The 27496-nt window shown below is 36.3% G+C and overlaps 1 protein-coding gene across 3 annotated transcripts in view; it reads right to left on the minus strand.

Annotated features, from left to right (window-relative positions):
- Window positions 1-1731: 1731 nt before the first annotated feature.
- The window catches only part of EPHA3 (EPH receptor A3), a 331506-nt gene continuing 305741 nt past the window's right edge, over window positions 1732-27496 (minus strand). For all 3 annotated transcript variants that reach the window (XM_006215602.3, XM_072966918.1, XM_072966925.1), the window contains 4 exons: window positions 25100-25249; window positions 23388-23581; window positions 10887-11042; window positions 1732-4458 (listed from right to left, as the gene is read on the minus strand). In XM_006215602.3, the coding sequence (XP_006215664.1) occupies window positions 4353-4458; window positions 10887-11042; window positions 23388-23581; window positions 25100-25249 (606 nt within the window). In that variant the 3' untranslated portion in view covers window positions 1732-4352. The remainder of the gene's footprint in view (window positions 4459-10886; window positions 11043-23387; window positions 23582-25099; window positions 25250-27496) is intronic.

The raw sequence follows: 27496 nt of genomic DNA on the forward strand, positions 1-27496 counted from the left end.
ATTCTCCTTTTTTTATGTGTCTTTGTATGCATTCCATGCTCCACATTCTATTACCACCATCCTAGAGTAAGTGCGGCTTCATGCCTACAACACCAAAACATTTCTAACATCATCTCGTCTCCTTAACTTTCAGCTCCTCCCCAAGTCATTTTTACGGATAGGCATTGTCACTGTCCCCAGAGCATTTTGCGGATTACAGTAGCAATTATATTATGGGAAAAGTACAGAATAAGATGATTCCAGTTTGAAATATTTATTCTTATATTTACTAGGGTGACCTTGGGAAGGTGACCTTGACATTCTGACTCTTGATGTTCTCATCTAGTAAAAGTGGGTTAATCTATTTACAGGATTGTTGCAAAGATTTAATGAAGTAACTTGTAAATGGTGACAGTAGAACACCTGTCTCATGATATTGCTTAACATATATTTATGGAATGAATAAATATATTCTTCTTTATCTTCTCCCTTTATCTCCTGCTTGCAAGTTAATCTCTACTCCACTCAACATGATAAGATGCTATTTCTCCTCGAAGGCAAGCTCAAAACTGATCTATTTTGTGACCTCATCTCTATGGAAATCTTGATCACTTATCTAGCCTTATATTGTGAGTTAGCTTTTTTAGTTTTCTTCTATAACCGCTGTCTTTGAGTAGGTTTCAGATGACTTGGGATCTACTTTATATAATGCATCAAGTATTTCTTATAGTGTTATTGGCAGATTTGGTTGGTTGGTTGTTTTTAATTTTTGTTTCATTGAGCCCATTCAGAATTCCTTCCTTCCTTCTTTTCCCATAAATGATATTCTGACTTTCTTTTGGATAGAAACCACCCTGACACCTCTAGTTCCTATGGATCATCACTTCCACTTGACCCCACCTACCATCTCCAAGGACCAGCACAGGACTAAGAACTGCCAACGTAAGTCATTCTTCCTCTTGTCCAAAGTGATCAGACTGAGCTTGTGATCCAAGCAAGACCCCACGATTTCTACTGGAACAACCGAGGGACAGTAATTATCTCACAGGAATTACAATGTAGAGTCATATTAACTACAGGAAATTTTAAGATATACAGTCATCCCTCGGTATCCATGGGGAATTGGTTCTGGAATCTCCCGTGTATACCAAAACCCCAGGATGCTCAAGCCCCATAGTCAGTCCTCCACATCTGTGGTTCCTCATCTGTGGATTCAGCCAACTGCAGATCATGTAGTGTTGTACCTGTGTTGATCAAAACAAATTTGTGAATGAGTAGAACCATGTAGTACAAACCCATATTTTTCAAAGGTCACCTGTAGTCTGCAAATTAACCCAGTTGAGAGAAAAATAGGGTCAGAACCTTGAGAGAAAAATAGGGTCAGAACCATGTGTGCCTGCTTCCTCAGCTAGGAAGTTTATCTCCAGCCTTTCTTGTCACATGAGCTGAAAATTTTATTTTCTTTAAGCCATTTGTTTCTTGTCGCTTATAATCAAAAGAGAACTATCTAATACAGTTGTGTTCTTTAACCATAAAGATGATATTTACTGATTATTTTTCTAGCTTATTGATAATGAGATTTAGACAAAAATGTGGTTAACATAACATGAATCCTTCCTCACTAATGGAGAAAAAAGAAACAGAAGCACATTATTCTTGACTTATATAAATTTCATTATTTTGCTATTTAAACAAGCACATATTTTTTATAAATTTTAAAAAAGGTTCAAAGACCACTTCTGTATTCCAATCTGTAAAAAATATTTTCATTATGTTTATTATAAAAATATAAATGTTTCCACTACAAATCATTTTACATTAGTAAGAGGCCATCTACATTGTACAACATAAACTAAATGAGTACTGTTTTGAAAATACAAATTTAAAGTACATACATATCGCCAATCATATCACATTTATACATGGCTTATTTGATACTTAGTACAGCAAAAACTGGGCAAGTTTCCAGAAATAAATAATATATGTAAATCAAATTTAAGATACAAAACAGATAATATGGTACATAACATTGTATGGTTTCATGTTGATTGAAATTCAATGCAGTTCCTGTACAAAGAGATGGCCATGAGCATTCTAGTACCTCTACTCCACAGTTAGGAATCGTACACTGTTATGTTTACATATGTACAGGGTAAGGATTGTGTAAAGTAAGTCAACAAGAGGTCAGATAGAAAAATAGTGAAAAAGTGAAGAGCAATATACTGCGTATACAACCTCTACTTTTCAATGGAAACCACAGCCAAAATAAATGAAATAGATTCAACAATCCTCAACTTCTATAGTTCATGAAATGCACAGATTTTGTTGAATATGCAGAGAATAGTACCTAAGAAAGTAAATGCTAGTCTGGAAAAAAAAAATGAGATTGAAGCCAGATTCAGATCTCAATCCAACATTCCACAACACAAAATGTTGATTTACAAAATGATTTTTAGCTGCTTCATGTCAGGCTTAAGTGAAATTTGTAATTAATTTCATAATCTCATATATCTTTTTAAAAAGTTCATGCTCTTATATACCCAATACAGGATTTCTAGTAGGATGATTTGACTATAAGGGACATTGAAGAAATAATTTCATGTATGAAGGAAAACAACCTAAGCCTTATTACCCTAAATTTACAACAAATTAGCACTTGTGAATTTTGATCTGTGATTGTAAGCTGTATAAGTGTTGAATATTGCATAAGAACATAAAGGTTGCAGCAGCATTTTATCCATTCTATTCTTGTGACATATGCATTTCTTATTCCAGTAACATGATCATATCAGCATTAGAAAGAATATAGATAGAGCTAAAATGTTGCTTCACAATATATTATGGCTAGATCTCCACCATCTACATATTTCAAATGTTAGCAAGTATGCTCATATTTGATTTTTATGGAATAGTCAAAGTTCCTGCAATGAGAGATCTCTCCAGACTTTGAGTCTTGCTGGATAACCAGCTATTTTGAAAATGATATGTTCAATCAGTGTCAAGAAGTTCAATGCTTCTAAGATATACACCAAAATTACAATAGGTGCATTTCAGTGAGATGCTTGAGATAAGATAATAATACTTGTTATTGATGATGACAATGTTTAATTAATTTAACAAAACCCTGTGATACAGATGAGTAGTTTAGTTACCATCATTCCCTATAGACAGCTCAAAAAGTTTAAGCAAAGATATTAAGTGGCATTTCAAAGCCAGTCTGCAAGTGATTTTTTGACTCATGCATCGGCTTATAGGCTCTGTTGCCAATTAATGCAGCAATCTAAATAGGATCCCAATTCTTTCCAGTGTAGCTATTCTCTATTCAGGGGCTCTAATGTGGATCTTTTACTAATGGAGGGAGTTGATGGTCTCCTAAGCACCAGAGCAGGGCTGGTATGTCATTGAGAATCCACTACACACAAGCCAGTACATCACACTAAATTAGGAGCATACAGTTAATAATAAATGGAGAGACAAAAATGAATGGGATAATTCAGACTTTGAGAGATTTGGTTAGTATATGAACAAGGGAAGGGTTTGGCTTCTTTCTTTTCATATATAGATATAGATATATATAAGTGGATGGTTCCAAAAATCTGGAAAGAAACCCATCATTTTCTATGTTTAGTTTATCACATCTCCTACTGCTGACAATTTGAGAGAGCATTTGGCACTTGGCTGTCACAAATCCAAATTAAATCAAGGCATAAATAGAAAACAATAAAAACAATTCAGAAGAAAATAAATACATACTTTTCATCAAAATTAAAACACTTTTTTACATGGTAATACTTAAGGAAGCTAACAATTAAAAATGTGTAGTACTTAACACAACTACAAACTTCATTTCTATATGCTTTTTAACAGATAAAAGAGAATAATACAATGAAAATGTAGTAAATATGGCCAGATAGTTTGAGGTATGATTTCCTCTATTCTGTTTGCTTTTAAAGAAACAAAATACCAGTTACAGATTTCTTCTGTGTATAAAAATATCACAAGTCTTTTCTTTTGTGGCTCTTAGTAAACGGAGCCACCATGTTCATTACCTTATTTCACTTGTTTTGCTTTTATGACAGTCAGTTTATGATCAATGGCTCTATGCTAGTTCTTCATCAGTTCACGCTGAAGAATTTTGATTTAATCCAACAACTAATATAAAAAAGCAATTACAAAACAAAATACACCCACTCACTCATCCACTAAATGACAGGGGAAATCAAGAGTTTTTCAATTTCATTTTAAGGCATTTGTACTCTTATCTGAGTGTCTTATTGGGCTTGGAACTTCCACCAATACTTCCAGCGTCATCATCTGTCTGCAGAGTGATACTACATCTTCCAGAGCCACCACTTCCTTCCAGAAATAGCACTTTACACTGGGACTGGACTATTCTTTGATTGGGTTTCTAGAGCTTTAATACTACTGATGATCTTCTTCTGTGGCCCAACCACAGTGACACCAACCTTTTTCATGTCACTATTAAAAAAAAAAAAAGATTTCTGGTGAGAATCATGGCTTCCTGTATAGTATGTAAGTAGATTTTCAATTAGAAAACTTGTGCAATTATATATCCCAGTGCTTTAGACATAATTTTCTGATTTTTGCATCATTTACCTCTTATATCTCAACCATTCCACCTTTATCCTTGTGGAAGAATACAGATGATGTAGTGAGTTGAATAATGTCTCTGTCAAAGTTTCTGTCCATCTGGAACCTCACCACATGCCCTTATTTAGAAATAGGGTCTTTGTAGATGTAATTAAGGCAAGGGTCAAAATGAGGTCACACTAGATTAGGGTAGTCTCTAAATCCAATGAGACTATATAAGAGAAAGAGAAGGACACACAGTGACACATAAAAGAAGGCCAAGTAAAGATGGAGGCAGAGACTGGAGTTACATTTACATTTCCAGGGTCCATCTGAAGCTGGAAGAAGTTAAGAAGGACTTCTTCTTTTGGACTTTGGAGCAAGTGTGGCATTGCCGATATCCTGATGTCCAACTTCTGGCTTCTAAACTGTGAGAAAGTACATTTCTGTTGTTCAAGCCAGTTCGTCTGTGGTAGTTTGTTATGGCAGCCCTAGGAAACTAATACAGACGGCCACACAATCTTTGTGGGACACTATCCCACTCCCCTAAACCTGGGCCAGGTTGGGGACTGCTTTGACCCCACAGAGCATGCTTGAAGTGATTCTGTATTAGCTTCTGCACTCAGGTCTTAAGAAACTAACATATTCCACTTCTTATCTCCTGAGACACCCTCTCTCGGCCCCAGAGCTGCCATGGAAGGTTATGACTACCCTGAGACTGGGGATACTGGAGAGGCCATCTGTAAGCACTCAGTCTCCAGTCCCAGCTCTGTGTAGTTGTCTGCACCAGGGCAGACAAGAATGAAACCGTCTGAAGCTCTCCAGACTAGACTGGATTCATAGGAGGTGAATACTTCAGTCAACACCAACTCTGGAGCAGAAGAATCACCCTCCTGAGCTCTGCCCAAATTCATGACACACGACATTGTGATATAAAATAACATTGTTGTTGCTTTAGTCTTTTAGTTTTGAGGTCGTTTGTTGCACAGTCATAGACAACTGGAACAATTTCTTTAAAGTATAAAGTTTTTTCAAAGTAGAAAAAATGGCAAGGATATATCTCTAGGTATCAAAATTATTAAATTTAAAATAGTGAAAACTCAGAAACCATGTATTAAAATAAAGATTGTAAGAACATACGGAATTTCATTGGAGGAGGGGAAGACTTAGCTAAACATGTGCAAATGATTAACTAAATATTCTTGATTTAAGCAATTAGTTCATATAGTCACCTCTTTCAGATCTTGACGGAAACATCTCCTTCTTAAGAGAGCTCCCTGACCCTCCTCTTTCATACTGTAAACTTTTCTGCACTCATACCTGCACTTCTTACTTTCTCTGTTCTTGTTTCAGTTTCTTCCAAAGCGTTTACCACCACCCAGCATATTGCCTTTCTTTCTGGTTTACTTTATTTACTGTCTATCTTGCCCCACAAGAAGGTGAATTCCATCTGAACAGGGATTCTGGTCGGTTTTGTACTCTGCTTATCAATCACACCCTGAACAAGAGCTCTCATTCAGTAGAGGCTCAATATGTACTTACTAAAAAATGAATCGATAGTCCCAAATGTGATTATCTGGGGAAGCTGACAGAGGATTAAGCATCACTTGGCAAGGAGTGCTAGGCAAATTGAAAATGGCAAGAAGACAAAGCACACACGCCCATATGAGCACACTCACACAGATGGGGCTCCTTTATGTTGAGCATAAAGAAAGGAATGAAAAATTGGGAGTTCAACTACATTGAAATGGGTTAATTCATTTCTTAAGCAGTGAGTTCCCAAGCAATGAAGGTGTGCAAGAAGACAGCAGGTAACCATTTAAGAAGTAATTTAGATGTTATTTACATATCAGCTGCATAAAATTAACCAAGGCTCAGCTGCATTCCTAGCACCTGAGATGGGAATTAAATCCTGATGACCTACCACCCTGCTGCCTGCCATTCAAGGGGCTGGTAAATTCTCTAGGGACAACGTATATTTTTCTTGCCTGAGGTCCTCTCTGGGCACTTCATCTACCTTGCTTCACCAGGAAAGCTAATGGGGAGGTAGGGTGACATACAAGCTTGTGCCCCTTTGTGTAACTGTGGATAATGAACCTTTTGTCTGTTTATGTTGATCCCTGCTTTTGAGAATGTCCTCTCTACAGGATTTTGATTCTTTTATAAAGATACCATGTATCCATCTTTAAAAAGAACAACACACATTTCCCTACTTGTCCTCAAACTACAACAAAGTCAGGCTATGAGTCCAGAGCCAGAAAACAGGGTGGCTATAAATACATGCCCACAAATCAACAGAGCCTCACTGGTTCTGCGTTCTCTCATCTGTCTTCCATTCTGTATCATATTTTTTTATGACTTGCTGATTTTTTTTCTCTATCTCTTCCTGTCCCCTTTCTTTACAAGCTTAAAAAACAAAACAACAATCATGGAAAGCAAGGGAAAAATGCTCCAAGGTAGTATACTACTTTCCTGAGCTCGCTGGGAAATTTAAGTGTAGTGAGAGAGTGGTAACATGCTATGACGCTTGGCCCCATTTTCCCCTCTGGAACTACAGCACCGATACTCTGGTTGCTGGACAAAATCAGATGCTGCAAGTTCACAGACCAATCTGGGACAAATCTGAGGGCCGGCCCAGCTCTAGGACTCTTACTCCAATAGGTAGGACCAAGTCTTCTCTTTTAGCCCAATGCCCACCTCATCACTTCTTTATGTCCCAAGGGCAGCTGACGAAATCTCCTGCATAAAACTGTCTCAGATTCAGTGTCTGGGAACCCAACGTAAGCAAAGAGATACATAATTTTGTTTATATTGATTGCAAAGAATTATACTGGAAAAGAGAATTACAGTAAATATCCCTTTAGGTTATGCCTTAGCATGGGTCTTTATGTCCCTCTCTACCCCTGCCAAAGTATCTTCTACCCACCACCCTGCCATGTCCAAAATCATTCTAAACATCCAGCTGCTCTAGTCTCAATAGCGCTCCCCAGATGCTTATCTCGTTATCACTACCCTGTTCAGAAGAGCAGTGGAAAAGTTCAAGACTAAAGAGCAGCTCAAGATTGAGACCAGAGGTTAATAAGCGATCTGGTACTTCAAAGGCAAAAGGGTAGGTGATGACACTTTGAAAATGGCATCCAAGGGTGCAGGATAATGACATGCAGCCATTAATCTGCCTAATACTCATTCCACACACCTAATTCTGTCTCCAGTTTCTGCAGTCTCATGCCCTTTCTCTTTCTCTCTTCCCTTCTCATGTTAACTTTCCAAAAATCCATTTTAGATAATGAAATATATTTTTCAATATGCTGACTGAATACAACAGCACATTTTCTAGATTTTATTGAAAATTAGATGACTTGAGTAGCTGGCATGTAAATGAAATCCCTAAACAATTGAAATAAGTTAATATTTATTTGAGTATGAAGCTCTATTGATTTTTCCCTGTGACTGATATTATGGATAGAAAAACAAAAACAAAAACAAATGGAAAACCCTTTTATAGGTATCTCTGTCTTATTCTAGGAGACTCTCTAGAGTTATTTGGTCAAGGGACACAAAGAAAATAGGGGTGGAAAGGAATCAAATTTAAACAATAAGCCCAATAATAGCAGGAGTTGTCTCCTGGGTGGCAGAATCACAAGGCTTTATTTTTCCTTTCTTGTATTTTGTTTTTAATTTTCTTTACTGCTTCTTTAATAAAGCATTATTTAAAAATAAAAAAATAAGCCCAAGATTGCAAAAGAAAGAGTGAAATATTGAGTTAAATATTGTATAGTATTTAAGGTGAGAATGTTGCCTCACTAGATTTCCACAGACTCTTAGTGCACTAAATGTATTTTTAAATCTCATTTTTTGTAACATAAACTAGGGGCATGAGGTACACCACACTGCAGAGACCCAAAAAGTAAACAACACTTTTCAAGGAGTTTTAGGTCAATAAATGTTAATTCGATGTTGTGTCTGAATTGAGGAGAAGGGACAGAGGAAAGCACATTGTGGGGATTGAAATACAAAGATATCTGAGACCACCTGGCTCAGTGTAAAGGGCTAACCTGAAAGAGCTGAGTCTTTTAGGAAAAGTCAGCTTTCATCTTGAATGTACACTCACAGGTTGTTTAAATAATAATAACAATTAAGTGAAAATATTCTAGCCAGCCAAACAGAGCTCACTCTCTAACACTGCATTGTTGAGACGAATACATCCCTGCCTTGGAAGTATAGCAAATGCCGCCTCTTTACCTTTTTAAGCAAATAGCCTTCTAAACACATAAATAGATTTTAATGTCTAACTATATTTAAATTGTGAGCTAGCAGTTAATCATATTAACAATGTTCTGCCTCATCCACTTCAAATAGCGTTCCATTATCTAAAAGCTCTGAGTGTTGAGGTTTTTATTGAGAATAAACATTTGCATAGCTTTGCCTTTGAAAATCTGGCAGTGGTGCAGATATGGTCAACTTTGTGTTTGTTCTTTGCTATGCTTCTGTGCTCTAAAGCAGGTGCCTTGTATATCTTAACCCAAGCTGTTAACATTATTAAAATAAGAATTTATAACAATATTTAAATACATTAATATATCCTAGGTCTGTGTCTGATCAAAATATACACAACAGAAACTCAAAGCATATTGTCGATTGGGTCAGAAGTCTATTCAAGAAATACTACATTCCTCTTTAAACAAGGATACCAACACATGTTAAGTTGACTAGAATGAATTTATTTTCTAAGAACAAATTCTCCTCTTCTATACTAATATACCCTTTCTCTAGATCCTTTTGTGACTATGTGTTTCTGATTGAAATGTTATACCACAAATGATAAACTTCTTACCTATTTGTTAGGTACACGTATCTCTTATTAACTATGTCACACACTACTGGTTTGACATCTAATCTGTAACTCTCCAAGGTGACTTTGTTTAAATGATTGACAGGATGACGATGAAAGTCCTTAAATATTCAACAAAAATTACATATTCAAATATTGGATATAACTTAAAGAAACTTGAGGGCACTGAAGGGTTTATTTAACATTACAAAGATCAAAGATAGAAGAGTCTGACTCAAAGATGAATACAGTTTCCAAAAAGACGATACAAGCTACAAAATTGTGGACAATTTTTGGTGTATCTGCCCAGCACAAAACCTCTTGGAGCAGTCCTTTATCTTTTCCTCAGGAAAGGACCCCTAGAGCCAAGTTTATGCTCTCTCACTCCACCTCCTTTGAACAGAAATGATTAGCTCGTGGCAAACAAACGTGCGTTTGGAGAAGCCAATCTATAAGCAGGGCTGAGGCCAGCAGAATGTCTCTCCTGGGGAATTGGAACAAAGAAAGTTGGACCCTGGGCAGTTGAGTGGCATACCAAGGTTGTATGATCTCAGGTTGAGAAAGCCATTTTCAGCTATGGAAAAGGATTCTATCTCATTAGAAAGTAAATTCTCTCTCATTCACAGAGAGATGGAGAATGTGACTTCCAGGTTTTCACTTCGTGTTCCCAATTTAGCATAGTTTGTGAATGAGGGTGAATTTCATGGATTATTCACTGGATTCATTTGATCCCTTATAAACGCCCCTCCTTAAGCCCATGGATTTCTCATATCAAAGAATTCCTATTACCGAAGGAGACCTATCATAACACAGGATCCTTGTCTAAGAAATATAGCATATTACACTTAATTATCATTAGCTTTTAACACGTGACGTCACAAATTAATATTAATATATATTAATTATGCATATTCTGTCTTTCCAAAATGACAAGAAGCCTTTTAAATCATGTCTTAACCCTATTTATAACTTTATTCTCTAGCATGAGATCACACAATAATAGATGATGATATAAGATGTTTATTTAGTAGCTGTGAAAACTACTTTTGGACTTCAGCATGTTTCCTTGTATACCAGATTATCCACTTACTTCTCAATTTGCCATTTGCATAGAGGTAAAGCTTTGTTAATAGCAGAAAATTGCAAATGCAGGGATATATAAATCATCGTGATAAATTGGTTTATGTTTTACATCCGGTGCTTGGATCTTTTAGGGTTGGGTATGGATATGTATCTGTTGGTCTTTTTGAAGGAGGTCATAGTTCAGTGAAGACACCTGTTGTGGGGACCTAGCATGAGGAATAAAGACACATCAACACTCATCAATTGAGAAGGTGTCCTTGACAGAGACCCAGGAGCCAGTTCAGTGGTTACCGAAGAAAGTTAAGTACCTCAGAGATTCACCTAATACTTATAATACATTAATCCAAAACATATATGCCCACCAGAAAGTTCATAATCGTTCAGTCTTAAAAACATTCCTTACTCTGTGGAAATCTTGGCTATGGTGTCACAAGAACTGTACTCTACGCCGGTGAAGATTTCCTTACACTGTGCTGTCCGGACACCATTAAGCCAGTCACCTGTTGTGCGGAAGGTAGGAATGTCAACGCTGCTTTGGTCCAGAAGAAGGTTTGATGGCCTGCAAGAAAAGAAAATTCCAAAGGGAGAGAGGTCAGGAGTTGGCAGAGTTGCTGCGTGTCAAAATTTGACACCAACATCGGCAGGAACTTCCAGACTTCATGTGGCGCTCCTGTTTATTTGTGAAATTTATCTGCCATGAAGGCTTCATCTGCTCAAGCTGGCAGCTTGCAAGAATACTTTGCAATCGTCTTGTCTCAATGCTCCCCTTCTCCACCCACGACTGCTTTTTAAATTGTTGAAACTCTGCCAGTGACAAGCATAAATATATCCACACATAGCTTTATAATTTGATTTGTTTAACCATTAGTGAAGATGGTGGTGATTTAGGATTCAGTTATAGTTGACATGACACACTGAACACTTTGCTACCTGCTTTGGTGGATGGATTTGGTTTCCAATATTAAATCCTGCCTACTGGACGATCATCCGTAGACAATGTGCAGGTTGCTGTCTAAGGGACATTTTGAACAACCTGGACTAAACTTACAGCAGGGCATAAAGTCAGTACAGATTTACATAACGTCACAATGTCATTAAAAGTAAAAATTACAAAAGGAATTGAAAAAAGTAGATGAGTAACAATAAGTGGAAGTAATAAGTGAAATTCTCACATATGTGACAACACCAAATGGATTTTATTATACAGATACAGAGATAGATAGATAGATAGATAGATAGATAGATAGATAGATATGACTGTGATTTTTATCGCAGAATATGCATTAAGCATTTAGAGAACTTCTAGGATTGCTTTATATAATCACAGGTCTAACCTTAGATCTATGACCAACGACATAGATCTATGACTGCAGATCTATGACCCAGCTCTGGTCAATCAAAGGAACATAAAAGGAATCAAAAGGGATGTGAAAGAAATGGACCATATTTGCATCCCTGAAGAGCCAAAAGAAGCAGCCGATTGATAAACTGCCTTGGGTTGTTTTTGTCAGCTCTCAGTGACTTCTTTAATTGTCCTTGGACTCATAACACATGGACCAGGTGGACACTTGACTGTCCTTTTCTTTATGCTCTCCTCTTAGGAAGGGAGTTTATGTAAAAAGTAGTTATGAAGACCTTTGCTTTTAGATAAGTAATAGTAACAATGATGATATATTGAACATATATGAGAACTTACAGTGTGCCAGCAACTATACTGAGCATAGTACGCAGATACCAAGGGCTTTAATCCTTAAGTTAGTTACGCATTGATGCTACGCCCCTATAATACATGTGAAAGTTGAAACCAAAGCTGAGTCACAAATCAGAGTTCTGTACACATTTAAAAGGACTATTTAATTGGGAGATTTCCATTACTATTGATGATATTTCTTCAACTCACTCCCTAATATGCAAGAGACATGCTTACATGTGAGGTTAAGATTCTTAAACCTGAACAACTGTGTATCATGCCCTAGACCTGCATGCTGTCGCTAGGGAGACATGGAAGGAATGTATATTCATCTGGATTTTTATGTGGACAATTCAATTTATTTGATACAAATAAAATTTTAATTAATTAAAATAAGTTTGATTATTTGATAAAAATTAACTTTTAACACAATTTTAATGCTGAGTTTAAGAGAACGTTGAGAACATGGCAGTTTGGTTCTGTTATATTTGCCTACTCTGTGTTAAATGCAGATCAATAGCTAGTCTCCTCCTGGTCGGTGAAGCGGGGACAGCGGAAAGTACAGGACTTTTCAACCTTCCTTCCATTAGACTAAGCTACCTCAATCCTCTCTACTCCATGTGTTTGAATTATAAATTAAAAAAATTGAAATTAAGGAGCTTATAATTTATATTTATGTGTTACGGTTTAGTTTTAACTAACTCTTACAGGTGATCTAAGAGAAAGAAAGAAATAGAAATTAGGCATTATTTTACGAAGCATTAATTTTCCTTTGAGGAATATCTAGAACACTTCAAAATACAAACATAATACTTTAGAAGTTATTCTCTTCTGGAACGTATATAGAAAAAATTTTCTATGATTCTTTAAGTTGCTCATCTGAAAAAGAAAAAAACAGTTTAAAAAATAATTGAAAATTCTTTGTTTGTGTTTCTTTTCTTCCTATGAACTTGAGGAATTACAGATACAGATACACAACGCAGGTTCCAAAGTGTACATGATATTCTTGGGTTATTTTGAATGGCCATTGTGAGTGAAAGACTTTGTCACTGGTCAACATTAGATATGACATTGGACTCATTGCATAAGACATTGACTCAGCAAACAAAATGGATAGGAATAGCATTAAATCAGGTATGAGAAAATTTTATAAGGAAAATGACGTGAGACCTTGAAAGGAGACAATTAAATATTAGACTATCCACAGGCGTGCACGCACACACACAGGCAAACTTACACCCCACAGCCTGGATTTCGACAGTAGCCACAGTATAGAATCTAATGTTGCCTCTTGTCGACTCTTGGTCCCATGAATAGCAATACTTTTATACTTACAGGTTTGTGGGTATGAAGACTCAAACCCCAGGACATTTATGCAGAATATTTATGAAGTGTGCCTATAGCAAAATGCAGAATTTTTCCCTCTCAACTCAAAATCGTTTGTATTTTTAAGCTCAGTGCAATAGCCAGACTCAACAAGAGTTTAGAGAAAATTAGTATAAACAAATTGAAATAAGACAGGACGTGCGGATTAGGGATTAGAGTGACCCCAACCGAGTTTTTCTATTTATTACTTGGATCAAAGTATAAGGAAGACAAAGAATGACCTAATTTTAATGCCAGTGACCTCAGAATAACCAGCCCTGTAAAGTATCATTTTTCCACTTCCAGGATTTCTCTGGGGAATTCAAATAAAAATTGGTTCCTTTCCTCCTCCGAGAGGACATCTGGAGAGTTTATCAATGGATAGGAATTTGTCTCTCACTGTGAAGAGCCTGTGATGTCTCTTCATGCGCACCAGGGGAATGTGGGCTTTTTGAGCAGCTGCAGGCATTGGCGTTTTTTTAGACCCAGCCCCAGACATTGGGTCTGAAGGGGAAATTTATAGGCTGGGTGATGTGCACCGTGAGCTCACACTTTTACTAGACAAATTAGATGGGTTTCAATCCGTGCAGCTGTAAACGATGTCCTGCAGAGTTCCACCTGATCTTTTACAGCTTTTCATAAATCAGTACCTACTGGCCGCAGACTGCAGTCATTAAAAAGAAATCATGGAAATTACATGTTTGCTCAGGGGAAGCAAAAAATAACTTTCCTCCCTTTCTTTCTCCTTCCTTGTATTGAGGCTTGTGAATTATTCTTTTGTGGATTTCCATACGGTTGCATTAAAGAGGTACACATATATTTTCTTCCCATCAACTTCTATTTTATCTGTAAATGCTCATACCAATTAGCACCAGATACTGGGGAACAAATGTTAATAAATAACTGCTAGTCCCAAGAATATCTTCTCATAATAATCTTATTTCAATATTGCATTAGAATTCTAACTCACTAAAATTGAATGTTGTTTTATTTATAACATAAAGACTCCTTTGTGTTTACAAAGGGCTTTATTTTTTATGCATTAAAGTAATGATTAATATACATTTCTTTAAGGAATAAGTAGATGCCTTCTGAGTCTAGAAGTAAATATTAATAATATCAGTGATTTATTCTATTACCCTGTAATTACCTGTTTCTTGTCTGTTGTGAGTAGTTTCAGGGACCATGTTAACTTTTAAGAGTAATTTCTCAAAGGCAAAATATTAAGTGTATTTACCTTGAGTAATGCCTGAAAATATTTTTTCAACACCTTTTATAATTTACTGTTAATATTTTTGTTTCAAATGGTGTCAATATATTTCAAGGAGAAAATATTGTATTTGCCAATTCTTTAAATGAGAATATATGATAATCTTAATCTTTTTATCTTTAACATTAGAAATTCTAGATAAAATTAAATGAATTTAACTTGTCATCAATAACTGAAAATAATTTTGAGTATATACAGTTCCCAACAGGAGACTAGTATATAAATGACACATTAAGGAGGAATAAAGTCATTGTGTTTATTTTAATTGTCCTGAGGCCTTAAGGACAAAAATCTTAGCGGTTATAGATATCACATCTGGTTTAATTTCTCCCAGTGGTGAAATTACTGCTTTGATTTTTAAGATTAAAAAAAAAATCACCTGGGTATTTGGAATATTTGCTTCCCTCTAGAAGGTTCTGTACCATATTTGTTCAGTGAGAAAAGTCACCTTGTCAGTTTCAGAATTGGAGGTCAAAGTCATTTTGAGGAACAGATTTTTTTGGTCATTAGATTTCTCTTAAAGGATATAATATTTGTCAAAACAGCAGTTATTCTTAAAAAGAATTATATTTTGTTCTCTTAGAGATCAAAAGAGTTTTATTAATGTTAATTCAGTGCCATTAACAGGGCAAAATTGTAAGTACTACTTATATTTATTCCTATTTATCTTGCAATGTAATAAAGATAAATCCTTACAAAGTTAGCAATCAGTGCAATGGTGCAGTATATTTAAAATCATTTCAGTTATATTAACTAAGTATAACTGGGTCTTCAGAATCTTATTCTAAGTATTTAAAATACATTGTTTGTCTTTATACCATTCAATTTGGTTACCTTCACTTTAGAAACTCATTCTAAATATATAGAATGTATTATTTAATTCTTTATGCCCCAAATTAATGTTCTTCAAATTTACAATAATAGTATTGAGGAATCCAATGACCTGGAGTGTGAAAATTTTGTGAATTTAAAGAACAAGTCATTTCTCTATTTCATTTTATAGATATAAATATCCAAAAATAAAAAGGCACTTTACTGCCTAAATAGAAATGAATTAATTCATCTGTTATTTTTATCTATTTTTAGTCTTTAAATTTTTTTTAAAATTAAAAAATTTTAATTTAGTTACATTCAGGAAAGTTATTGAATCAGTTTACTTAAAACCAGGAGCTATATTTTATACATAATGTAAGACTAATTATCTTTTATATTAGTATTACATGAAAGATAAATAATATGTAAGTATTATATAAGTATGTATAATGTAAAACAAATCTTTAAAATAGTTTCTTTTAAAACATGAATTTTGCTTAATTTTTATCTGTATAACAAAAATGTGTTGTGAAATAAGACAAAATTTTATCATTACTATTTCCTATTTATTTTTATAGCAGCATTTGCTATCAAGAACTTCTCTGAGAAAGATTTCTCCAGTTCTTAAAAAGAGGAAGGGAGCTTTATTTTTACCCTTTTATGCATGTACATTATGACTATGCTTTTCTTTCTTTTTTTTTAACTTCTCAAAAGCATTATTTTCCACATTGCTTTTTCCTTTTCATCATCAAATTATAACTAAATCTCTTAAAATTCCATATCTCATTTATCACTCTAAAAGAGTCAAAATAGTTCACTAAAGAACCCAATGTCCTTCTCATTGCTTTACGGAATGACCTTTTTCCTCAGTTGTCTTTTTTTCCCTCACTCTTCGCAACTTTTGATAAAACAGTTCATTCTAAGCACTTTCAGAAAATTCCTTGAGCTGTGGTTTCTGTAATGGTCCAAGTCTCATTCCTAACTCTGGTTGTTCCCTGCTCCTACCTACCATGTCACATTCTTCTGCTCTGTAATTGGTACTGTTCTCCGAAGCTCTAAACAGAGAGCATTCTCTTTCTCTCTGGGTGGAGGTCTATGCGGTAGGGTTAATGTTCTGAGATAATAACTAATGTTTCATACGTTTTTCCTTCTAGGATTGCCATCCACTGGCATTGATTGGCTCTGTAGACCCCTTATGAGGAGCCTGAAATCTCCGTAAGTTACCACCACATCCTGTTACACACTGTGGAAGCATTCACTCATTTCAATCAGCTTCTCGGCTCTGGTAGAGTTTTGAGGTCATGACTTCTGCACTAAGTGATTGAGGCATTTAGATACTTCAGAAACACCCCCCAGCTGCAGGGCAGCACCGAAGCAGCAAGAAGCTGGGAAGTTCAATCTGGGAGATTGGGAGGGGGGAGGTCTCAGTGTCAACCTATGTGGACAAACACCCTCTGCCACTCACAGGTTAAAGTCTCCTGGTAATCCATGGGATAGGACAGCTTTAACCAGAAATTACATTCTTATTAGAAGAATAGAGATGGATATATTTGCAATCAGCATGACTAGATTGAGGTTTGTACCTGCTAAACATGATTTTAACTGTTTTTTAAAATGTTCTTTCCAGAGAGAAAGCTCTAAATTGGATCCCTAGATTTAATCTCTCCGCCAGCTTGAGATGTAAATTTCCAGCTTCCTGTGGGACTCAGTCTTGCGTGCAAGATGCTCATTTGCCCAGCAGAGCTGTTCTTCCCTCTGCCATTCCTCCCCCGGCAGTGAGAGCACTGTTCTCAGGGTGCTCCTTGTTCACCGGGGAGTGCTCTCTGGTGCTGTCACTCTGCACATCTCCTTAATCACTGTGCCCTATAATACTCATGTCACTAAAATCTTCTGAATTCACACCTTTTCTTTTCATTTTCTCTGCTCTACAGTAGCACAAGTCCTTTCCAAGACTATTGAAGTCACCTCCTTACTCCTTAACATGACCGTCTTTACCTCCCACTTTTCTAGGGAGAGCTGCCAGAGAACCGTTTCACAGATACAGTATAATATATCATCTAAGTATTTTCAGTGGCTCCTCTTTTCCTCGTGAACAAAAGCCCAACTTTCTAGAGATGACATTAAATCTTCTGTGATCTGGTGAAATAATCTCTCAGGCTCTTTCCTCATAATTTCCTTTCTTATCCTATATTACAGCAGAATTGTCTTATGCAATGTAAATGAAATATCCTAAGTTTTTGTGTCTTGATTTTTTGGACAATGTCCCCCTAGCCTGGTACGATCTTATCCTGTTACCAGCTCGTATAAATTTCACCCATCATCCAAAAGCCACTTCTCTACAACTGCCAGAGAATCTCAAAGCTAAAAGTAGAGTCATCCTTCCTTCATGATCCCTAAACACCTTGTCTTCTTGCTCCAATAAATACATATTCGGAGGGATATTACAGTTGACCCTTGAATGACAACAGGGTTAATTTTTGGTCAGTCCTCCCCATCTGCAGTTTCTCATATCCATGGTTCCTCTGTATCCTCAGACTCAACCAGCCACAAACTGTGTAGTACTATAGTATTTACAGTTGAAAAGCATCTATGTGTATGTGGACCCATGCTGTTCAAATGCACATTGCTCAAGGGTCAGCTGTGGAAGTATTTCTGAACTTTTTCCCCTCCAGTTTTCAATGTAAGCCATTGAGGGTGGAGGCTGTGTCTCTTCACCTGTATAATCATCACTGGGCCTAGTATAATGCCTCGCACAAAGTAACTGCTAACTAAACATTCGTATCTTCCTATTGATATACAGTCAAAATTTAAATGTATGCAGGTCTCCTCCAATTACTCTGCTTTTAGGAAAATAAATCACTTACTAGAAAACAAACTTAAATAATATTTAATATAACTTCCCTTTACTTCTCACCACTTTTTGCAACAGCTAAGTAAGTTTTTAATCCAATACACGCTGGCCATCTGCTTAAACACCTTCTCCACATCCAGCAATGATACTCCCAAAGATGCTCTCAGTGGAAGGTTCTTTGGGAATGATTCTCTCATGAATCAATAACTCTAAGGAAGTTTGAAAAGTAAAATAATGCCTTATAGAAAGATTTCTGTAACAGTATATGAAATAAAATTTGCCATAAAACTAACTAGACTCAGGCAGACTCTGGAAAATAACATCCCTATAAAAATGATAGAACGATGCTGCTTTTTCCTAAAGGACTCTATTGACACAATTCTATACATTCATCGATCCCAATAACGAAGAAGTCATTCAGAAATTTGAATCTTTGGTGCCATCCACAAACTCAGGTTGAGACACAGTTGCCTAGTGTGTTTTGAGGAGACTGTTTCTGGAGTTGAGCTGACAGAAAGAGACGTGAAACTTTGGGTGAAAAATTTAGGCTTTTACCATTATGTCGAAGGTCTGCAGAAATCGGTATAATGAATAGAAAAAAAAAGAGAATATTTTTTCTAAAAATTGTGTGCCTGTTGAAATGGAAATTTATTATTATTTCAGCAATTATGTAATCACCTGTTTAACAGATATTTACTGCATTTCCAGTATCAGCCTGGCACTGGCAACCCGAGGGAAGCATGGCCTCGGATCGCATAGGGCTTGAGCCAGCTGAAGGAACAGAGTACTTGAAAACACACACCACTGAATTAAAAATCATGATTTTAACATGATTAAAACAGAGACAGTGGTCTGTGAAGGAATACTCATGTTGATCTTTAAGCCATGTAGTCAGAGAATGACTCAAATAAGACGAGACGTAGGTGTTGCTTCCTAAGGGAAGCTGGATGCAAAGGAGGCTCTTAGACAAGGAGAACAGCGTGTGCTGCTGGCCTTGTGTCTGAAGAGCTCTGGCTTCCTGAAGGAACTTGGACTTGGTCACTCTGGCTAGAGTGGTGTTTCAGTGAAAGTGGCACAGGCTGAAAGGTGGAAGCGCCCCTCCCCCCACAAAGCAGTTGTGTCAGTCAAATAGCATCACTTCTCTGTTTTGAATGCCTTCATGGGTTCCTCATGCATTTGCATTTCAAAAAAAAAAAAAATCCAGAGTCCTTACAACGGCCTGGGTGACCTCAAGTGCCCTGGCTTGTGTTTGCCGTCTCAGACTCACGATGGACTCTCCCTTTCCCTGCTGCTCTTTGGTAATGGTGCTGTCCTTCTGCTACTTCTAGAACTCTCCAGACTCATTGCAGTTTCTTTTTCCTATGCCAAGAATACTTCTCTTTTTATGGGGAGGAGGAGTCTTTAAACAGCTGGCTCTCTTCCTTTCTTGAGTTCTCAGCACAAATATCATCTCTTCAGAGGGCTTTTTCCCAACCACCCTGTAATAATCCATCACAACTTTTTATTTCCTTCCTGTAATCTGTCTATTGTCTATTGTATGTCTGTAATGCAAGCTCCAGGATGGTAGGAACCGTATTTGTCTTCTTCACTGTTCTCCAGCGTCTACACAGACCAAGCACACGGTAGATTAGCATATAATAAACAGTTGTTGAAAAATAAAGAAATTAATGTTTGAATAAAAGAAATGACATTGGAGAGTCAGAGCTATTTAAATCATCAAAAAGAAGGTAGTTTTTTTTCACAAGGATAATGAGAATTCAAAATTGGTTATAAAAAGGTGACTGAACACACATACATATATATATATATATATATATAAACTGATCAATATCTTTTTTATCAATATATAATTAATCAATATAGATTGATAAGAAAACTCTGAAGGTTCATGAAAAGATGCTTGGAGTGGGGCAAGAATGGAAGCAGGGGACACATTAGGAGGCTACTGCAGTGGTCGAGGTCAGAGGGGAAAATGTAGAAGAGAATGTTTGCAGTGAAAAGGGAGAGAGATGCGTCATGCTGATCCAACGATCACCTGGGTCAAAGTCTGGAGGGCAAGAAAGAAGTGCCAAGATGAGCTCTAAGCCTGACTGGGCAGATGAATTGGTGCCGACCTTCAACTAAATTAGGAAGGCACCAGAAGGATGAGACTACCAGGAGAACATAAAAAGATAAAATTACAGAATATTACAGTTCAGATGTCTTTGAGACTCTTATTTGATAAGTTTGGCTCTCAAGGGTGGTAGAAAAATGAGGAAGTAGTTGGCAGAGATGTGGGGCCCACAGAGGTGATGTTGACAACCAGCATCTTCTAAATTCCTCTGATGATAAGTCACCTGGAGGTTTTAATCAAATGTCCAGATTCCATTTCCCTTTCCTACAGATTCTGAATCAGTAGCTTGGGATAGACCTGGATATTTGTGCATTTAGTAAGTTCCCCTGATGATTCTCATGCTAGGGAAATTTGAGAAACAGTGTAATTATTTTTATGGTAACGATCTTGCAGAAATAAAGAGCCTGCATATGCAGGAGAGAGAGAGAGGGACTGAGGATTTGCCTCTGACAGTAATTGGATGGACACTTCCTCTCCTGGAATCGCAGAAATGAGGGGAGAGAGAAATAGAGAAAGGGAGAGAGGACGCATTTGCCTCTGACGTTGGAAGAACACTTCCTCTCCTTCTCTCTTCTAATTAGAGGCAAGAAGGAGCTCACAGAGAAAGAAGTGTGACAATGAATATATGTGTGTTCGTGTATAGCTGAAAAATTGTGCTCTACACTGGAATTTGACACAACATTGTAAAATGATTATAAATCAATAAAAAATGTTAAAAAAAAAAAAGGACTTTCCACACTTGTAATTAGAGGAAAGAACAAAAAGGCGGGTGGATGCAGGCACCAGTATGTTTTTGTTTTTCTGCTGGAATCTCCCATCTGATAACTTGTATCGTCTCAATAAAACGTGTGGCAAGGGCATCATTGGAAAATTAAAGGGGAAAGGGAATGAGTTTAATCTTCTATGAAAAAGAATAAAACAATCATTGGCAAAAATGGGAAAAAATTTTTTGAAAGGAAAGTAAGATCTCTTGACATTGTTGCATGGCAACTTGAGATTGTTGTTAATAAATTTATAATGGCAAAATCTTCCCAGTTTTATACTTTAATGGCAATAAGTAAACATATAAACACAATTTCTAAAACTTTTACATTTAGTGAATTAAGGTGGATGGCAAGTCTTAGAAAAATACTTCCTTAAAATTACATGTTTTGTGACAAAATACATGGAATCTATTAGAGTATTAAATACTTTATATTTGGAGAAAAAAATATTCAATGCACTTCAATAAGAATGAATTAAAGAAAACTTGGATATGAGGATATGTCCTCACAAACTATGACCTGATACTAAGACTGTTTACCCACATAAAATTGGATTTAAACATCTCTTGATTATATTACATGAGTTAGTCTTTATATTGATAATAACATCCAATGGGAATGGTTTGAATGCTTTTTTATGATATGGAAAGAATTGAAAAGATGTTCTTTTTTGCTTTGATTGCTATTGAGTAACGCTCAAAAGAAATGGCTTCAGGGTGCAAATGAGGACCATACGGCCCAGGGGAGGACAGGTTTGTTATTCTGTTAGTTGTTAAACTGTCAGGTGGATTTCCAAAAGAGTCTGTACAGTCTCTCTCTGCAACTTAGAACAGAGATTCATCCTTACAGGCTATGGTATCAGTAGTTTTACCAACTGAATGAATATTCAGTTCAATGTTAGTGACCTTCCCTAAACGTCGTCTCTAACAAATAACCTGTGATTCTTACATACTGATATTAAGACATTGATTCAAATTTTCTTTATTCTTCTTATTCAAATATAATATTGAAACTGGATCATGTAGGCTCAATATAATTGCTCCTAATAAAGTAAAAAATTAAATACACTATCATAAAGTGCCTTAGCAAATGCTCTATCAATTTGAAAGTCACAAATCTTGGTAACTGTCAGTAAAAACAACAGATGTGCATAAAAGAAACAAGAAAATGAATTTTTTTTCCAATAGGGCTTGATATTATGTCTCTCACACATGAGTCATAGTAAATCATCATTATATAGTATGTATGCATGTCAATTAATACTGTGAATTTTTGCAAACACTAGATGTAGTTCCTTTACTAAAACTTTGTAATTTTCCTTTAAAAACACACATCATCAAACTGTCAAAGAACCACTTTTCTCTTATGTGTACAATGAGAATATAATTGACATTTCTCAAAGCGACTAAGACAACTCAGTGATTCTTTAGTGGGAGGATTATGCATAATATCTAACAGACATCATACATTCAGGGCTGCATTATAGCTATGATGTGTTGACATTGTGTTGCTGTCCGAAAACACTGACATTATTTTACCCTTTGTTTTATCCTCCACAGTATCTAACAAAGTAATTGGCACATGTTATGGGTTAAGAAAACATCTGTATAATCAAGTAGGGGAAATTGAAGACATTGTTATGATTTATGGAACTTTATTGTAAACGAGGAATAAATTAAGACTTTGCTAGAATTCCCCACCTCTAGACTTCCTTTTTTTTTTTTAAATGGCATAAAGTGAAAAGAAGCTATGTGTCCAGGGTTTCTAGTTTCTAAAGACTTAAGTCTGAATGTATACACACTTCTGGTCAAGATGGAAGTTTAAAAAAAAAAAACTCAGAATTTTATCATTATCATTAAATAGCATGAGATTTCCTCCTGAAAGATTCAAAAGGAAAAAGAAAATATGCCTCTCTAGTCTTGAGCAATAAAAGTATCACGTATGCAGTGAGGGGAGAGGCAGAAAAAAATTAACACTTTGGATATAGAAAATACATTCATTTCGGAGTGAGTGCAGGATATAAAATCAAATGTGTCACCTTGCTGCTGCACTGGTGATGATCTTCAGACTGCCTGGGTTCCGGATAAGCTTGTCCAGAATGCTGACAATCTGCTCAAACTTGGGTCTGTTGTTTCTGTCTTTCTGCCAGCAGTCCAGCATCAGCTGATACAGCGCAGCTGGGCAGTCCATGGGGGGCGGCAGTCGATAGCCTTCATCCACAGCTTTAATTACCTGTGTGAAAAGCCAAGTTTCCAGAGACTGAAGAGGTGGAATTTCTTTTACTTCTTCATGGGCAGGGCACACTTACACGAATATTTCAAAGTTAAATGGAAAAGTTTTCATTTTAAATTTCTTAAGAGGGTAACAACTCACTAAATAAATATTATCCATGCCCCAAAATGTTATATAAAGGAATGCTGAGACAGAGAAAGTGGATTTAGGAAAGAAAAGTTTGCAAAGAGACTTCTCAGATTAAAATCAAAGGAAATGTTCTATGATACAGGAAATTCAGTAAATTATAAAGAAAATTATTATTTGGTAATACAGAATACTATGGAAACTATATGTGAATGAATGTAGGAAGAATCAACATAGATTTTAGTTCTATCACAGTTTAAATGGTGTCGTCCAAATTGTAGTAAGCTCCTTTGGGAAAAGCCCCTGTGCTGCTCAATTAAGTCCCCATAAGTTCATTAGCATTTTTAAATCAGGTAAAGCCATGATTTTCAAACTTAACTGTGTATCAGAATTATCTGGAGTACTTACTAATACACAGAGGACTAACCTCTGATTCCAAAACTCTGGGGAAGGCCTGAGAATTTGCATTCCTATAAATTCCGAGGCCATGCTAAAGCTGCTGGTCTAGAGATCACATTTTGAGATCCTCTAATACAGAAAGCGTTTAGAAAATAGAGGTGTGGAAAGTGAGTCTGGTTTTCCCAGTACCATGATAAAACACGGCTTGTTTGAAGAAGTTCAAAAAGGGTTTTATATCCAAATACATTAAAAGCGACTTTATATGTGGTGAGTAGGAAATGACTCAGAGCATCTCAGCTTTCCTTCATATGTATCTTTGAGATCATGCTCATAGTTTCTGGCTAAGCATAAAGAAAAATCTCTGAGTGCTGATTCCCTATGCCAATAGCATCCTTTCACTGAGCATTAGCTAAACACAACTTATGAAAACAAAGATCCTTTTGAAAAATCATATCACAGTTAAACGAGAAAGTTAAAGATTTTTTTCTCCATCCAAAGACTTCAGTTTGTATACCTAAGTTCACGTGCAAGTTTAATACATTATGAGAAACAACATGCTAGAGATTGTTTTGTCTGACTTTGGGAAATACTATATTTAAGTAAACAAAATGTTGGCAGAGATGAATTAATTAACTCTAAAAGGATGGCAGACACGTGCAACTTACTAAAGTTACAGTGAAACAATTTTGTAGCAGAAATACTTTGACCATTCCCTGGTATCTATTATTACATTGTTATGCACTTATTTCATTACATTTTATTACAGATGTCTTCATTTTGTCTCATTTCTAAATCCTTGCTTGAGGGAAAACTGTAAAGCCTTCAGAGCAACTCAATTAATATCTTTGCAAGATTTGGAAACAATTTCATTTCTTCTAAGTATTCTGTTTCAATGTCACAAACTGGGAGCCACCTGGTTTCATTATGCTCCACTTCCCTGCACAGCTTGATCTCTTAATCTGAACCCATAACTCATCGACTACAAATACTTACATCCTGATTGGACATCTCCCAGTATGGTCTCTCTCCATAGGACATCACCTCCCAGAGAACAATCCCGTAACTCCATACGTCGCTGGCTGATGTGAATTTGCGGTAGGCTATAGCTTCTGGTGATGTCCACCGGATTGGAATCTTCCCTCCCTTGGAATATAAAATCATGTATACAGATGTCACGAATGACTAAAACCTATACTGTACATTATATCTGAAATTAGACTGAATTTTTCAAGGTATTTCTCTTCTGAAATGGAATATGGGTTTCTTCTGATATATCTTTATATTCTCCTATTTTAATACCAAGCAGGAGTGAGTGGCATACTATTTACTGCAATACTTACTTCCAATCAATTTGGGAAGATTTTGAAATGACGAAAGGAAAAAAAATTGAACACTCTTTAAATGCTGACATTTTATACCAATTACAGCACATTTATTGGTCATCTGCAACAAAACAACCTGAAGTAGACATGCTGTGTTATACATTAGAATTGAACGAGGTATCTCAAATCAACGTCTGCTGATTTAAAATAGATTTATGCACAAACAATCTTTAGTGCAGAATGTGAACAAGGTAATATTTGTAAAGAATTTACACCACTCCTTGACACATAAGTTCTTATAGGTATTTGTTAATTGAATAAATACAAAATAAAATTATACTTCTTAAAAAACTCTTCAATACATTCATCAGTCATCTTAATTAATTTACTCAGCGCCTCACTCCATCATTAACCAGTGAAGTACCTTCCATGTACTAGGTAGGCACCATTTGAGGTAGGAAGATATAATAACTACATTCTGAGAACTTAGTCTAAAGGACAATATTGCTTCTATGAGTTATGGGAGATACAAAGGTATAACTCCCATGGAATTTGCTCTCAGTTTAATAAATACATTTAATAAAGATGTGCTGAGTAGCAACCATATGGGAAGTATTACACTAGTCATTCTGGGTGAGACAAATATAAATAGCATACTGGCCCTTCTGTTTGGGAAATATCAGGCAAACAGGAATGCTAATTAGTTGTTGTGAAAAATAACGCAGAAAGAAATAAGTATCTAGCGCTTTGGTTCTCAAACTTTACAACGCATAAGAATCATCTGGGGTTCACTCTCATGAAAACGGAAATTCTGATTCAGTAGCTCCAGAGTGTGGCCAGGGTCTGGATTGCTGAAAAACTCCAGGTGATGCTAATCACGCAGGTTACCAACCTTCTGCTGAATGGGAAGGCCGTAGTGGAGACTCTGATGCAGAGCATAGAGCTGGGATTCTCACTCACATCAGAATTGAGCCTTGTAAGATGTGTCAATTTTTGATACAATAAGAAAAAAGGGATGGATGTCCCAATCTCATGCCATATTCACCAATGTATTTCATTGACATGGTACCTCACAGCACTACACTGGTTCTTAAATAATGCTGAAAGGTGTCAATATATTGCTTTAGAGAAATGGATTGGCAATTTGGCAGGTAAGTTATTAAACCTCATTATGCCTGAATTTCCTCATCTGTTATTTGGAAATTAATAGTGCTGGTGAGGCTAAATGACAAATTTCAGTAAAATCTCTAGCATAGTTTCAGTCATATAGGAAAGTCTCAAGAAACATTAGCTTGATACTCCCAAACTCTGAGGGAAATGGCATAAATCAAAGCACAGAGGAGGAAAATGTATGTTCTGGAGGAACGGTTTCTAGGTGTGGTAATACTACAGAGAATGCAGAGGCATATAATAAGAAGTGGGGGGAAGGTCGAATTGGGATTTAATTACTAGTATACTGAGCAAGTATTATCCTGAAGAGGAGAGTGGCATGTGGGATTGCAGCTAGCTCAGTATACGCAACACTTCTCTTCAATGTTTTCATACAAGTGAGCTGTCCAGAATGAGTGCTGTCAGAAGGTCTCTGAAGGAGGTCGGGCTTACACTGGGTTTTGAAGAATGCATGAAACTAGAAAAGTGATTCAGAGAGGAGGAATAAGCACAGCCTTCTTGAGAAGACACCAGCCTAAGGGTACTGCGATTTATACTGGTGATGGGAAATCAAGTTGGAGGGGATGGTTGCCAGACTAAAAGAGCTTTGGGAGTTAGTTAGTGAGAAACACTACACTGCTCAATGTGCACCCGAGTAAAGATGGCCTAGAGCCAGAAAAACAGAACAGAAAATATTTATCTGTCACAGAGATGAGGGGGCATACAGTCTTAGAAGTTGCCCCTTTCTTTTTTGTCTCACTTACACTCATTCATTTACTCTCATCTTTATAGTTTGCATTTTTTCAACAAAAATTTACAAGATCCTTTCTCATGTTTAAATCTGGAGGCTCTTTTCCCCAGCCTAATGTTGCCCATTCTCTGCCAATACATTCAATCTTAAAAATAATAATAGTAACAC

This window comes from Vicugna pacos, chromosome 1 (assembly GCF_048564905.1).
Source record: "Vicugna pacos chromosome 1, VicPac4, whole genome shotgun sequence".
In the NCBI taxonomy this organism is placed as follows: Eukaryota; Metazoa; Chordata; class Mammalia; order Artiodactyla; family Camelidae; genus Vicugna; species Vicugna pacos.